Source organism: Pithys albifrons, chromosome 8, assembly GCF_047495875.1.
Source record: "Pithys albifrons albifrons isolate INPA30051 chromosome 8, PitAlb_v1, whole genome shotgun sequence".
Taxonomy (NCBI): domain Eukaryota; kingdom Metazoa; phylum Chordata; class Aves; order Passeriformes; family Thamnophilidae; genus Pithys; species Pithys albifrons.
The window spans coordinates 9,795,437-9,812,126 of record NC_092465.1 but is presented as its reverse complement, the minus strand read 5'-3'; the positions used below and the strand labels follow the sequence as shown (position 1 = coordinate 9,812,126).

Sequence of the window (16,690 nt, the reverse complement as noted above, 5' to 3'; positions counted from 1 at the left end):
GGGGAAGCAGGAGTGCAAGAGCAGGGAAGGTGGCAAATGCAGCTCTTCGTCTCGAAATGAGAGAAAAGGACACTTTGAAGAGCAGACAGGGTGTACTAGAGGGCAGAGAGGTAAAATGTAGTCATCTATAGGGTGTTATGCATGATTAAACTATGTAGGGGAAATGGATAACATTCCATTTTGTCCTTTTTTGCAGATCACTTATATATGAGGTCCCATATTAAGAAATGTGATATAGTTGATTATTTATCAGCTGAATCTGGCTCTGCGAATGCACTCAGCCCCTCCCTGGTGTGCTCCTCATGTGCTCCTTACATGTCTGTGGGGCAGGACAGGTGGGATCTTGCCATGTCTCTCACTGCCCCGAAGGCGCCCAGCTCGGGTCCCTCCCAGACTCTGCCACATGACCCATCCTGCCGAAAGCTTCGCGGCTGCCGGTGGGTGGGAAGGTCACACCCCACGAGAGGTGCCTGCCTGCCTTCCCCACGCAGGTGCTCATCTCCGTAGATTTCGCAGAAGGCACCGTTTCCCCCGTTCCCCCTTCCAGGCCACCGAATCCCCCCGCTTCCAGGCGCCGCTCGCACGGCAGCCCCTCGGCGTAGGGACCGGCGCCGGCAGAGCATCCACGGGCGGAGCGGGGGAGGACCTGGAGCTGCCCCCGAGGCCGCCGCCACTCTCGCCCGTCCCTCCCGCATCGCCGGGGGCCGGGCCGGGCGGAGGGCGGTGCTGGCGGGCGGGACGGACGGAGCCTCGCCGAGCCGAGCCGAGCCGAGCCCCGCCGCGCGGGACGCAGCCTGCACCATGTCGCCGCTCCGTATCTGCATCGTCGGCTCGGGGAACTGGTGAGTGCCGCAGCGCGGGGGGGCCTCTCCCTTTACCCTCCTCCCTTTTCTTCCCCATTTCTTTTCTTTTTTCTCCTCTTTCCCCCGTTCCTTCCTCCTTTTCTCCTCCCCCCGCCGCGGCCGGGGGCTTCGCAACAGGTGTGGTGCGGGGAGCTGCGGGGCCGGAGGAGCCTCTCCGTGGTCCTGAAACCGCGACCCCGGCCCCGTCCTGCCGCGGCTTGTGGGCTCCTGGCGCAGGGTCCGTCATCCCCCGAGATGCACCAGCCCGTGAGAACTGGCGAGACTGATGCGCCTGCATCACCCAGGTGTGTGAGCCGCTCAAAGCCCGGCGACAGACACCAGAGAGGCCCGGAGCTGCAGCTCTGTCGCTGTGTATGCCTGCGGCAGGGCCCAGGCAGCTCAGGTTGTAGCATTCGGCAGTGAGGAGAGCAGCGATGCACAGGAACCGGGGCACAGGATTAATTTAAAGGCACGATGTATGGGCACCTTTCACTGCCATCCTACTCAGCATGTCCTTTTGCATCTTGGTCCAGACACAGCCTTGTGTTCAGGTGTCCCATTTATCCTCATCCGTGTTCTTATCAATATGTTTACTACTGCTCAGTCCTTTCTAGCCTGGACAAAAGCACAGCTTTCCAGGGTTCCTTGAGTCTGAAAGACCCTGCTGAAGTCAGTAAACCCATCTCACAGGACTTTATATCTTACTTTTCTTATGTTTTCTGTAAGCAGAGCAAACACACCAACATGTATGTGCATGCATTTGAGATTAGTGAACCCAGCCTCCAGGTAGTTCTGGAGGTTGTTTTTGAACAAGGAGAGCAAGCTCCTTAAGATTTTTGAAGTATCTCACAGCTAAGTGGAAGCAAATGCCAAAAAATCAATAGGAGAGGGAATGGTTGCTTGTGAGCCGCTCAGAACACAGTAGAGTTAAACCACAGCTCTTTGCCTTCCTGCCTTGCAAAAGCAATCCACTGCTTTCTGAGCCCCCAGTGCATGCTTTTTCTGGATCACAGGCTCTTTGGCCATGGCATCTCAGACACAGCCTTTCATACAGAACTGTACAGCTAAGTCTTCTTCTGAAACCTATCGTCACACATCTGGCTTTCTCTACCCCTGTCCTTTGTTTCCACATCATTTCAGGAGAGGCATTCCTCTCCCTACCGCCTTTTTTTCCCTCACCTGCCTGTGCAGGCAGCTCCTTGTCCCATCCAAGCCCTTCAAAAGCAATGACTGTATGTTTGGGAGCCAGTTTTAACATTTGGTCAGCCCACAATCACAACTTTCATAATTCTTTTGCTGCACCCACAAACAGGGACCTTCTGCCTTTCCCTGGCTGTTCCCTTCCCATAAGGCATTCTTTAAAGTGACTTAATTGTGTTCAGATCTGTACTTGAGAAAGTTCTGGTTTTCGACATATACCTACAACCTTGGAAAGAGCTATGCCACAGAGACACGGAGACCCCAGCTCATTCAGTACTAACAACTTACTCATACTTCATGTCTGCCTGGGCCCATCTCTTGCTTCCTGCCATGTACATAGACTGTTAAATCCTCGGGGAGGAGATAAGCAATGTGCTCTGAGTCTCATGTATTCATAGCTTCGGTGGCAGAACAGGTTATTTTAGCACGACATAGAAATATAATGTTTACCTTTGGCAAACATTTTTTTTCTCATGTCCCTCCTGAATATTTGGGTAGCAGTTCAGATCTGTGCTCTTGAGGCTTTCCTGCAGCTCATAATCATTGTTGACACGTGACCCAGCATGTTGCAAAAGCTCATGTCAGCTGCAGAAGTTCAGCAGGTCACGGGGACTTGCTAAGTCAACACTGCCAGGAGGCTCATGAGTGATACGGTTGAGTGAAGCAAATGCTGCTCTGCATTTGCAGTTGCCAGTCAGGTGCAGGGGGGTTGTGGTTACATTGATCATGGTTCAGTTATCTGCTTTTAAAAACAGAGGTTTAATTCACTGTCTGGCCCTTCAGAATCCAAAAGCTTTCCCAGGATTAGATTCATTTGGACTGCAGAGTCTTCAGCAAAGATCCAGCTTGAACTGGGTGCTTGTCTTCAACAAAGGCAGATAGCAGGGCTTTTTATAGGGGTTCAAAGAAGTAAAACAAGAGCCAGTGCTCATAAATTGAACCAGAAGAGGTTCTGACTCAATATCTAAAGAGAAAAAAACCCAAAACACCATGAAAACAATAATGCATTGGGGCAAGTTGCCCAGAGAGGAGGTGGTCCTTGAAGAGTTACCAAAATGACTGAACAAAGCCCTGAGCAATCCATCTGAACTCAGCGATGTTCCCATGCTGGACACCTCTCATAGTACCTTCAAATCTGAGCAATATTATAACTTAAGAAATTTCATGTGATTGGCTAAGGAAGAGACTGGAAGAAGACATCTTCAAGCACCTGAAGGAAAACAACAACACTGCACCCTTCTAAAACAGATATGGGCTTAAATTGCAGTAAGAAAGACTTAGGCTAAACGTGAGGAAGATCTTTCTATTGTTAAGGATAGCAAAGTCCTGGGATAGGCTAGTTGGGGAAGAGACCTGCATCCACTGAGAACTTTAAAACCTCCTTGGAAAAACTACTAGGAATGGCTTAAGTCTATTTGCCAGCCCTGTGCAGAGAGAAGGGACCAGCTGCTCCCAGGCCTCTGTTAAGCCCTATTTTTTACCAGATCCGATACATGGTACAAAAACCTCCATATTCACAGACATAAACAATAGACTTAAATAATAGGTCTTACTTGAGTTTTTCTATATCAAAGCTTTCTCATTATACTGATAGGAAATCTCCAGATAAAAGCTTTTCTTTTTCTTAGCAAAATGTAAATCACTTCCAATATGAATTAACATAACTGGGGGGGGGGCGGATCTGATTGGCAGTTTTCACTTTTTCAAATTACCTAAGTGGAATTTTCTGCCTTCTATTAATCGTCATTGAATTGAGTTTTGGAGAAAATAAAGCCAGCCATGGCAGTCTCTTATACGTGAGTGTCCCTGGTTTTGTTTGCAGAAGCAGCCCTCTTTTGTCAGGCCTGTGTAGTTGTACAGAACACAACCTTCACAGACAAAGCAATTCTTCTTCCCAAGGCTGATCAGTGGTGACTGAATTCTAAATGGACTCAGTAAAAGAGAGCATCAGGTTTTGAAATGTTTGATAGTTTGGAGGTGAGGTATTTTCCCTGATGATGACTCAATGCCTTTTAAACATTAAAACCTTTCTTCCCCCAAAATCTTCATTCATCTAAAGAGAAACCAAAGGAAAATAACTGTCATGTATGGAGCTACTTTTATGCCAAAGATACTTTCACTGATTGCTCATCAATAGGTAAATAGTGGGGTGGCAACATCCAAGTACAGTGGTAATGGCAGCTGTGCTAGAAGATCAGATTTATCTACTAAGAGTTGTGATTTCCATTCAGGATTTCAGAGAGCTGGAGTCTGCATCTTTAAACAGAAAAATCATATGTTCTTGGTACAAAGCTAGGCAAGTTACTTTTATGGCTATGTTGAGGTCTAAGTTCATCATTCAGGTTGTTCTGGACAACCTGGACTATGAGTTTAGATCTTAAGTTTATAAAAAACCAAACCTTTTTCCTATTAATACACATTTCTTGTACAGAGCCACAATTCATCCTCAACTCAAGCTTTGATTGTGCTCTGTTGATAGCAGGGCAAGAGAACCAGAATAAAAGTAATTTTATATAAAAAAAGACTGTATGTGTATAAATGATATGAATGTATGATAAAACTCCATCCCTTTCTTTCAAAACAGCAGAACTCTTGCAGTAAAGTTTCGCTGCTAAAACATTTCCCCAAATATTGTAAAGAATGAAACCAAATCATCCCTTACAAAACCAAACCCCAAAACAATGAGAAAACCCAACACTAACTAACTAACTAACTAACTAACTAACTAACTAACTAACTAACTAACTAACTAACGTATTACCATAGCTCAGGATATACCATATAGTCAACATTGATCTCAGTGAGATTTCTTGATCATTAAAGATTAATCCTTTATTTTTTTACTACTTATTGAGAAATTCAACATTGTGTAAACCTGTTCTATCAAAAATATGGGTAAGCCAAGGAGAGCCAGTTACAATGGGGTTTCCCCTGGAATCACTGACAGCACAGACTTACCTGGACTTCATCTTGGATATTCGTAGGAACTTTTATAAGTTCCAGAAAATATAGCACAGCTAAATCCTGTTCATGTTTCTCCTCCCGCGTGTGTTACAAGTGGGTTAGAGGACAAGAGTGTTGCAAACTGGAGCTTCTCTTTCAGTTGTGTTAGTAAAATGACCAAAACTTGAAATATTAAAGTACCTTTAAAATAGAGAAAGAATAGAGGAGTAAAAATAATCACCCCTCTTCCACATATAATTTAAAAAGCATTAAGCAATAGTTGCAATATTTTTTGCAGGGTCTTTAATTCTCTCTTGCCAAGAAAATGAGTGTTTGCAAGGCTGCAGGGGTGATGGGGAAATAAATTATTGTCTGACCTGAGATTAAAAAATGCTCAGCATGACTCAAGAAGAGTAAACAGGATGGCTGAAATATCCTCAGGCTGCAAGTATTACAGATCCTGTTACAGTGATAATTAGAACAATAAATAAAGAGAAACCATCAGGTTGAAAGGTTGTTTGTGTTTTTTCTGAGGATTTAGTGCTTACGTAAAATCCTTATGGCAACTGCTTGGTTATGGATAGGAAAGTGGGATGCATCTGTTTTAGATGAAATGCACAGACCACAGCAAGATCACTCAGCACTGCTTTACCACCTGGACTATTTTACATTTGTTGGTCTTCAGGAAAAAAAGAACGAGGAGAAGGAGACATTTTAATCCCAGACACTGTGTTTTTAGTACTGTTGATGGTACATCACACCCCTGCTCTATAATGTTTGATATGACTTCAAATCCCTTATTACAGTTACATTTTCCCTGGTTCTGCTTTCTGTGTTTTTAAATGTGAGAGGCTTTTGATGGAGAGTAGTAGATAAAGCTTTCTGGAAAATGTTGCAAGCATCTGAACAGCTTTATAGCATAGGCTTTTTATGGGCTATGATGTTTAAAGGACTTTGTGTTTCAAATTCACAATAAAACTACTTTCTGTCTTTTAGTTAATTTTTTTTCTTTTTAAAGGGGATCAGCCATAGCAAGAATCATTGGCAAAAATGTCCAGAAGTCCAACAGATTTGATCCTACTGTCAAGATGTGGGTGTTTGAAGAGATCGTCAATGGAAGAAAACTCACAGAAATAATCAACCAGGAACATGAAAATGTTAAATATCTGCCTGGATACAAGATACCCCACAATGTGGTAAGTTGGAAAAAAAAAAAAGAAAAATCAATTGATTTTACTTTTTTTGTAATAAGGGAGGCATCATCTGAAAAAATTAAAGGTAGGAACCATTTCACTGCTTCATTCTGGTTTGTCACCTAACTCATTCCAATATAACTCCCTGGAATATAATTATTTTCTGTGGTTTCTGCTTGTCTTGTGTGTCACACACAACTTCAAACACCCAACTGTGTCTGTGTGGTGACGCACCACTCTGGCAGACATCAGCACAACTCTAGAAATGGCAGGCAGAGATCTGTCTACACAGAGCTGAAATACTTCACAACCACAGCATCATCTGGAAAAAAAGGGAAAGCTGCTGCTCTCCTTTCTTACAAAAAGGAAATCAACAGCACAGCTTATGGCTGTGGCTTACAAGGAGGTCAGTAATGAGCTATGGGCTCATGAGTGATTTTAAGATACCTATAATTAATAATGCTCTAAATTCCAACAAAATAGAAGGTATTTAATTTTCATGGACATTTAATATACCAAGTTATGCACCTCTACTTAAATTAATCAGCTTAGATAATTTACTGCTATTGAAGCAAGCAAAGTGAGGGTTTTGGCATCTTCCAAAATCTTGAACAACAAACTGTTTTGTGAGTTAAAGAAAGTAGTGCCGGGTTTTTGGAACAGTTGCAGTTGTAAAGGGAAGTTAAGATACTGCACATGGTGGGTCTCCTTGCTCGGGAGTGGTTATATTTAGTCCTCCATTTAGTGCTGCGATTGCATATTTGCACTTCTGGTGTTTGAACTTGGCTCACAGTTCTCTTGGGTTACAACTGACTTGTCACTGTTGTTTTTACAACCCTCTAGCAGATCAACAGGCTTGTCATCAACTGAGGTCAGCCTCACCCTGCTTAGAGCAAAGTCTGAGGCAGAAATTAGCTGGTTGCAGTAGATCCTGGAGGGAGTCTCACACCATCTCTGACTGAGAAAAAAAATAACCCAAACCAAAAAGCTCACTTTTTCCTTGCATTGCTTTGGAGCATTTTGGAGAGACAGGAGCCCTGCCTATACAACCCTGCCAGCCTCTGCCCCGTTCCCGCTCTGCTGTGTTCCCAGAGAAGCAGCATGGCTGGCAGCACTTACGATTCTCCTGCTGGGAATCCCACTTGCTTAAGGCTGTGTGCTCCAAGGCTGCATCCAGGAATGATGTTTTCTCCAACTGCTTGTTCTGGCAGGCTCAAGTTCACTTGCTGTTGCCTCTGTAGCCTGACTTGAATTGATGGGAGTAACACCAGTATTTGGAGGAACATAAAGCTAACAAATCACTAAGCCCACTGTATAGGGGTTTTTTATAACTATTGGTAAAATTACTATATATATTTTTTAAAAGTCACATAACCCTCCAAAGATGATAATCTCTGCATTTTAGTTTATTAGATATAGTTTATTATTTATATTAGTTTTAATAGTATAAATGATTATATTATTATTATATAGCTGTTCTTGAATAGCTGTTGATGTATGGAAACTAAAGACTGTGAGAAGAGGCTCTGTCTTACCACCATGGTTTGCTCTGGTGCTCCCCTGTGCTACCACTCGTTCCAGAAGAACCACATGGGGTTGTTCAGCATCTTCAGGAACCACCTCAAGGAGCTGAACTAGCAAAGAGGCTTCCCAGGACACTGCAAGTTTAGAAAATATATCATCTTCCCCAGATTATTCACACAGAGCTGGGATAAATTATTTTTAAAAATTATAAAAAATACAAATCTAAGATTGTTTGTCTGCTTTGGGTATTTCAGAAGAGATCTGTAGCTGCTCACATGGAATGCTGGCAGCTATGCCACGGGGCCATGTGGTTAAAATTAAGGACATTTGCACTTCATCTGCCAGGGCTTTGGCATGTTGGTATCTTGCAAAGACTGAGGATTCCTACCTGAGGCTCATTTTGGTTGTCACTCTTGTCCCAGGTGGCTGTACCAGATGTGGCTGAAGCAGCAAATGGGGCAGATATTTTAGTGTTTGTTCTGCCACATCAATTTATTGGGCGAATCTGCGACCAGATTGCAGGAAAGTTAAAACCCGGGACATTTGGGATTTCCCTGATCAAGGTAAGTTGTCATCTCCACAATACCCAATCTGTACAGAGTAAATAAACAGCTTCAGCTTAAGGGTAGGAGCTCCACCCTACAACTGCATCCTTTGAATAAACAGAACCATTTCTTTCTGCAAGAGTTAAAAGTTATCTTGGTGTGACAGCCCTTCTGTCGCTCTTGTGGCTGTGGAGACAGAAGGATGGGGCAACCCATCCTGGCTAAGAGTGTCTGTCTTTGCCAGTCATCTTTGGCCTAGATCAGTTTCCACTTGAACCAGCAAGGAGGTAAAAAGGGGCAGAGGGAGGGCTACATAAAGTTGGTGCTGCTGCCAGAAAAAATGCCCATCCAACTACAGCCTCAATTAACTCTTAACTGAGAGTGCTGAGTTGAAGGGCCTCTTTCAAGTACATGGTAAAGCTGGTCTTAGGAGCCCTTAAACAGCCCACTAATGATTTTGCAAAACTGGAGCAATTTCAGTCTGGCATGAACTAAGGAATCTCTTTTTAAGGTGAGAGGTATCAAATTATTGTAACCTTAAAAAGGAACTGATATTTTAAAGAGAACATCAAACAAAAAATGAGAAGCACAGCACAGGAATATAGTCTTAGTACTTCTTCTTTTGACTGCATTACAGGAAATAACCCACTTAAAGTTGTAATGAAAGAAATGTTAATTCAAGTTTGTAGACTGCAACACCAGCCCTTTGATATTTCCCCCTATAGAAATTGTATTACAAGCAGCAGTAAGAAGAGGAGAGGAAGATGGGAGAGGAAGGAAACTCCTGCAAATGTACTACTTTCTTTAGCTTAAAAAAACCCCAGTTCAGTAAAAAAAAAAAAGTTCAGTATACTCCTTAACACCAAAGAAACAATCAGATTAACACTTAAAAAGCCACTGCTTATAGGGGCTTATTTAAAGATCTGGTTCTGTACTACAGGAATTAAACAGAAAGGAAAAGTACAGAAATCAAAGGAAGCAAGCCTTGGGATGGCAGTACTGGATGTGAGGTCTCTTTCAGGGTTACCCAGACTGTCACTCCTCCCTGAACTTGCCTTGATTTTGCAGTTATGAAAGTACAAACCCAGAGCATTTGTATTCATGGCTAACACTAATGAATACAAGACTCCATTTTTTCCACTTAAAACCAGAGAGCTGCAGGCAATAGAACACCTCTTACTTTACCAGTGCTCTGCTGCTGTCATTTTCATATTCTAATACCTAGACTTTGACTATTGTCTTTTATTTAGGGAATCGATGAGGGTCCTGATGGCCTGAAGCTCATCTCTGACCTCATTCGAGAGCACCTGAAAATAGAAATCAGTGTGCTTATGGGGGCCAACATAGCCAAAGAAGTGGCTGATGAGAAGTTCTGTGAAACCACCATTGGTAACTATTGCAAAGAGTCAATCAGAGCTGTTAGCTGGGGTTTAATGTCACTTGTGGCTGGGCAACAGGATAACCTCTGGTGGAAACAGGTCCTAGGTGGTACCCAAGTGGAGCAGTGCCTCCTGAAGGCAGGATTATTTCAAGAGAGTTTGGGGCTGAAAGGATCAGATTCAAACTGACATTGGGTTTTTCAGTGCTGAGAGCTAAGTTAATCCATTAAAAAAAACGCAGCTTAATCCTGTTTCTGTAGGAGTTGGCAAGAGGCACCTTTTGTGTCTGTAAAGCTCAACGTGGAGTCCCTGGGCTGCTGATACACTATACAGTCTAGATAGGGAAGTGTAATCAGAAGCTCCTATGTGCTCACACTCCCAGAGGTGCATGTCTCCATCTTCAAATTTCTTTGTTTGGAAAAGAATCCCAGTAACATTCTGTTCCTTCCTCCCATTCAGACTGCTTGCCAAGACACAGTCTCAGATCCTCCCAGAACTGGGTCTGACCTGATTTGGAAAGTTCATCCACTAGTTTTTAAAATCCATTGATTTTTAAAGTCATTCAAAATTAAAGTTACATCCTTCCATAGCTAGGGAGGCAAAAGAAAAATAAATTGGGTTGCAATAGTGTTCCTTGCAAGTGTTAAAATAACAGTGAAAACTGTACAAGCTGGGTATTTGTTACTGGCAGAGCAACTAGGCCCAAATAGGACTAAACAGGATTAGGAGAGCTGAGCTATATTAATGTTCCTGGGAGAATTTAACTTCTGCTGGCCTTTTTTGAAGCCATGTTGTGATGATCACTGTGCAAAGAGCTTTGCCCCTTGCTTTTGTCCTCGTGGAAAGCCACGCTGCCCAGAAACAGCCACCACAAAGAGAAATGGTGTTGTGAAGAACAAGAAGCAAACCTAAAGTTTCTCATGAGATGGGGAAGAAACTCCCCAGCTACTTAAGTGTGGTACCCCATTGCTGAGCTGTCCCTGAAGAAAACCAAGCTACCTTGGATAAAACTTAAGTGAAACTCCATTCAAGGGTCTTTGCCAAGCTGGCCATGGGCTCTCTGGATCAAGGCAAACCTCAGCCCCTCTACCACTAAATGCTCGGGAGAGCACTGTAATGACATGATACATGACCTCTGTGGAACTGGTAGGAAAAAGCTTCCAGTAGTGCACACGTTCAACTTCATTATCTGTGAATGCTCCTGTAATTGGAAATTAATTGGGCATTAATCATTTGTGCCCCATAATAGTACTTAACAGTGACACAAGTTTACATTTTCAGTGCAGAAATTATACCAGAAAGCACAGAAAGCAGTTTGTAAATAGTATCTTTTGCAAGGTCTGTGGTTATATAAGCTTTCTCAGGCAGAATGCTCCATTAGGGACCATCTACTTTTAAGCTCTTTAAACTCTTATTAAGGGATGTTGGTCAGTGCTCTGGGGCTTGCCTACATTTAACACTGGCTTCCAGCAGCAGGAACTGCTGTCATACAAACCTCTGCTTTAGCAACACCCAGTTAAACTGGGATCACAAAACCTGAAGTGGTCCCTGGAACATTATTTCAGGTTAAGATTGTGTACACTCTGAAACATTGCAAAAATGCTCTTTCATCCTTCCTCCACACAGGGTGCAAAAACGAAACACAAGGGGAAATCTTTAAAGAACTAATGCAGACCCCCAATTTCAGGATTACCGTGGTGCCTGACTCCGATACCGTGGAGCTTTGTGGAGCCTTAAAAGTGAGTGATTTCAATTCAGAATGTTCTAGTCTCACCTGAGTCTTCTGTAAGCCATGTGGTCCAATTTGAGTCCTCTCACCATGTGATTGAGTGCAGACAAGATGCACAGTTCACATGCCAGTTTTTCAACCTGTAAAACAGGGAAAATTTACTTGAAAATATAACTGCTGGCAAAGCATTTAAAAATAGTTGCATTTTTATCTTTATTTTACCAGAGACACCTCTGCTTCTGAGGGCAGAATTTAGTCCATTGTGTTTTCTTGTCTGCATGTTGTGAGCACGTGGAACAAAGACTCAATATGGCAGCACCACTAATACTCGTTTCCATGGTTCAAATACTAACCTGCTAGAAAATTTGCATCAGAAGCAAGGCTCCGTCTTGGCAGCACATCTCTGGGGCACTCAGCAATGCCCATCAAAATCCCAGGTTAGATCAGATCAGAAATGATACCAAAATCACAAAGTTTCCGATGAGGGGGCAGTTCAGTGAGACTTGGAGTTTGCTTCTGCATGTGCTGACAGGGACTTCAAACTGTGATCCTTTCTACTTTTTTATACATTCAATCATTTGTACTTCAATAATTCACCCTTCCATGGAGGAGTGGGGATTATGGCTCAGGAAATAATTGGTCCTTGAAGTACACTTATTTAGAGACTTATTTAGGAACTTGGAATTGGAAGGTGGGAAGGGAGAGGTGCAGAACAATAGAGAGGGGTTGTAAAAGTGTTTAGGATCCTGAAAAATACATTAAGAGCTGTAGAAAAGGGCAATTCTACTGATGATTTTTGTAGGCAAGCCCAAAATTTGATCTACTGTAGCATCTACATTGAACTCATGCCTGCTCAAATCAGAGATGAACAGAGAAAATCTAGAAAGGCACGACTCTGTGTGAGATATTTTAAATAGTTAAATAGAAAGGTCAGTGAGTCCTAACTTGGAACTAGCAGAAAACCAAAACATTACTTGCATACTGCTATGTGATTGCAATATCAGTGTATAAAACAAGGTGCTTTCATTTTTGCCCATGGGAATAACAGCAGATACTTTATTAAAATCTTTTGGAAGTCCAGTGACTTTGGTTGAATGCTATCTGACTCCTTTCTTCATAAGATACACTCGTGACCTCTTACAATTGAACCTTGTTCTGATGAAGACAGTTGTGGGGTTTTCTTAGAGCTTAGTGCAAACCTTGCCTCTTTCCTTCCTTCTTATTTTTGTAGAATATTGTGGCAGTGGGAGCTGGATTCTGCGATGGACTGAGCTTCGGCGATAATACCAAGGCAGCAGTTATACGCTTGGGCCTTATGGAAATGGTGGCCTTTGCCAAGATGTTCTGCAAGGGACCAGTGTCAATAGCCACTTTTTTGGAAAGCTGTGGGGTCGCTGATCTGATCACTACCTGCTATGGGGGACGCAACAGAAAAGTAGCAGAAGCTTTTGCTCGCACAGGCAAAGTAAGGAAGATTTTGAAATATTTTACACTAACACATGAAGAAATCCTTCTGTATTTTACAAAGGCATCATTAGCTGTTTACTTTCTTGATAGCTGCTGGTATCACAGCAGTATCCCCTCTGATCCAAGTAATCAGTCTTCTCTCTTCTAGTCCATTGAGGAACTGGAAAATGAGATGCTGAATGGACAAAAGCTGCAAGGTCCTCAGACCTCAGCTGAAGTCTACAAGATTCTGAAACAGAAAAATATGCTTGATAAGTAAGTGCTTTGATTTAAAAAAACAACTGAATCAACAGCAAATTACAAGTGATTTGTGGCCTTCTTAGAAATACTTGTGTTTACCTATCTTGTTCATTTCTGCAACAGCTACTTCTGCATCTTGGGCCACCATTAGAGCCTTGGCCAACTCATTGCCATGGTCGGTTGAATAGGATGAAGAATGAGCAGCATTAGAAGAAACAAGTCACAGACATAGAGTGGGTTCAGGGGATATTGTAGTGTGTAACAGAAGACAAGAGAAATGTGAGATCATAAACTAGAATGGCAGGGAAAACAATCACAGAATATTCCAAGTTGGAAGGGACCTACAAGGATCATCGAGTCCATCTCTTAAGTGAACATAGGAAACAAAAGAAATAATAATGCAGAGGATCCTCCCAGACATCCTCACCCCCTAAGCAAGACTGAAAGCCATACACAGTCAGCCTGCAGATATGATCTGTGGGTTCCATCTATGATCAAAGGGTTTCTTGTTCTCAGTGTCACCACTGCAGCTTGCAGCAGTCCTGCTCTCAGTGCAAACCTTGATTATCTCAGTACAAAATTTGGGAGCATACTCCTAATCAGATTTTTTTACATGCCTTAAAAGGTAATATGTCTGCAGTGCTTTAGTACCACAAATATTGCTGAGACAAAAAGTGCTCTAATTGTTTGGGATGATGTAATATTATTTGTAACTTGAAACCTTTGTCTCAGCTTACACAACAGAAAAGCTAAACTTCTCTCCATCGTATTCCCTCCCATGCATTAGCAGTCCTGAGGGGTCAAACACAGCTAAATGAATACTTAAAAAAACCCCAACCTATTACAATAGTAACAGACACAGAACATTCAAGTAGTTTTATCTTTCAAAAATGAGAGAGAAAAGGGAAGCTCATTTTAACAGAATGTGAACTTTAAATCTCAACTTGATCCCATAATTATCCTATAATTGCACTTAGTTACATGATCAGCTCCAAGTCATTCAGTGGACTCACTTTTTACCACATAATGACCAAGACATCTTTTAAAAGGAAAAGAATCTTCTAAGCCAGGCAAAAAAATCATTAACATATTTTCATTCTTTTTAGTCCTTTAGATACTGGTAATGATTGCAAATAATATATCCATTTTGCACACAGCAGGAAAAAGAGGATATGCAATTCAAGATTGTTTTTAAATAAGAAATACTAGATAGGAATTTTGTCTCCAAGACAGCTTTTCTCTGCTATGGCTCCCAAGATTTCCTCCTAGCTCCTCGTCATTGTCCTATGTAGTCTTCCAGTAAAGGCAATTCCAAGTTAAAATTATATTGCAACTAGAGATAAAATGTTTCCACTTTCCATGTAACAATTTTTTTCCTTTTAAATGGCATGAAAATACATATATGAACTTTAATAATTATTTTCATTGCTACATGTTTCTTTTAGGTTTCCATTATTTACAACTGTCTACAAGATCTGCTATGAGGGTCGATCGATCCAGGATTTCATCATGTGCCTGCAGAACCACCCAGAGCACATGTAGAGATCCCCTCTCCTCACCTGGCTGCATTCTCGCCTTCCCAGGACTTCTGTCCACTCCACGGCAATTAGGGAACAGGTTGTGTGACAACACTCGCTGTAAAGCAGCAAAGAATGTATTTCATTATCCTTGTTCTGGGGGTAAAAAAACCTGCCTTTAATTTCAACATTATACCCAAGGAATAGGAGACGAATGTAAAATTTAACAGTATTTGACTGGCATTAGTAACATGGGCATTTCTCTGGAATTACTTTGTTGACTGAAAACAGTTCCCCTTCTAATTTCTGTAACAAGAACTCAATATAGCTCACATGACCCCCCAACATTTTGCCTACTAATGTTACTTACAGAACAGCACAAAATGCAGAAAAATTGAAGAACTCATTCAAACAAATTATAGTAAAAAACAGGTCCAACAGCAATAAGACAAGCACATGGGCAAATGTTGGCTCTCCATAATTCCCCTCGAACACAAGTAACATTTTGTATTTTGTGACATTTAGACCTTGCTTGATTTCATTCCCCTCTTTGGAAAAATTGGTATTGTTACTGTGCTCAGACACACGAGTGTTCAGCAGATGTGTAGATAAAACAGTTTAAAGTGGGGGAGGAATGAAAAAGAAGGGTGTTTGGATAGGGGTGTTTAAAATTTGAGACCCTAGGAATCATCAGTAGTAGTCTGACCTTCATTAAACTTATGCATTCCTTTAAGATATAGAAAAAATTGGAATAACCAAACACATTTCTGTTCACATCAGATTTTCTCAGCAAGTCCTCATCAGGAATTGCTCCCAGCTGAGAGGGGAGAAGGGGAGGTTGGCAGGGAGGTGGATGCACAGCTCAGCTTGCAGCTTGTGCACTGCTGTTATTTTGAGGGCGTAACAAGTAACAGTGAAAAACCCTCTGTGACACTTGACTTTTTATACATCTATGAAAACGACCGCTATAGACGCACAGAAATCCTGTAAATGGCATTTAAAGCTGGGCTGCATTTTGATTCCACTGGGAAGCTTCACTGGTCTGACACCGGTGCAGCTCCCCACGCCTTTCCAGACTGCAGAGTAATGTCCTGATCCTGCTTAAGCAGCACACCTTGCACTCCACAAGAGGGATCTCCATCTGCATCTGAATTTTAAACACAGTCTGGGTCATATACAAGGGCGTTTTTGTACCGTGCTACCAATGGCATAAATTTTAGAAACGTAAAAGTTTTTAAACCTTAGAGTTGTACTTAGGTAGCTTTACATACCTGATGTTTTTCAGAGTTAAAACCATCTACAAAATGAACAGTGGCACATTTTATAAGCTTTAATACCCTTTTGAAAGACTCCAATTTTGAGAGAAGGCGAACAATAAGGAAGAGTAACCTACTTTTGCTGAGCTTTATCTGATTTTTCAAAATAGCTGAGAGGAGGGCAAGTGGGGTTTTATTAAGCTACGTATTCGCTGACATATTGCTTAGAGGAAGGAAAAAAGAGATTATGAAATAATTTCAACTCATTATAGAGGAATATTACCAGAGTAATATATACATATATGAATGTATTGTAATTACGAATATATTGTAAAAATCTGTCTCACAGCTGGCAAAGGTAGTTCAGGTACCAAACAGTGGCTGCAGCATCGCTGGACAGCAGCAAAGGTAGCTCAGCTTCTCCTGCTCAAACTCCAGTCACAGCCAATGGTTCGGAGCTCACAGGGCAACACCAACATTCCTTCCACTGAAATGGGAATCATGTGGCCAAATCCTTTACACAAAGCAGGGAATTTATGATCTTCAATTTCAAGTGGAACAGTATTTATATATTGCACAATTTTAAAGTATCAAATACATGAGGATGGGATAGAGAATTCAGGAACTCCTTATTTCACTGTCAGGTTGAATTTCTGATACGTCATATATGAGCTAATAATATTGAACATTTTACATTCAAAGTGTATCAAATAACAGTTTAATAAAGTGATCAATATGCAGACTTGATGTATTTCATTTTTCAACATTCTTACAAAAAAAATGACTGCTGTAATAGTGGTCCTTTACTGCGCTTACTCTTGCAGTTAATCATCATTAGCTCTCAAAGAAAAGGAC

The 16,690-nt window shown here is 41.9% G+C and overlaps 1 protein-coding gene across 1 annotated transcript; it reads left to right on the top strand.

Moving 5' to 3' along the window:
* The first annotated feature begins 287 nt into the window (after positions 1–287).
* Positions 288–16,577, top strand: LOC139674830 (glycerol-3-phosphate dehydrogenase [NAD(+)], cytoplasmic-like). The gene is given in 11 exon segments (XM_071561645.1): positions 288–465; positions 468–589; positions 591–721; positions 723–842; positions 6,004–6,181; positions 8,125–8,265; positions 9,498–9,636; positions 11,253–11,365; positions 12,587–12,820; positions 12,971–13,077; positions 14,508–16,577. Coding segments are annotated over 11 exon segments (1,545 nt in total). The 5' UTR covers positions 288–302; the 3' UTR covers positions 14,605–16,577.
* Positions 16,578–16,690: the final 113 nt, after the last annotated feature.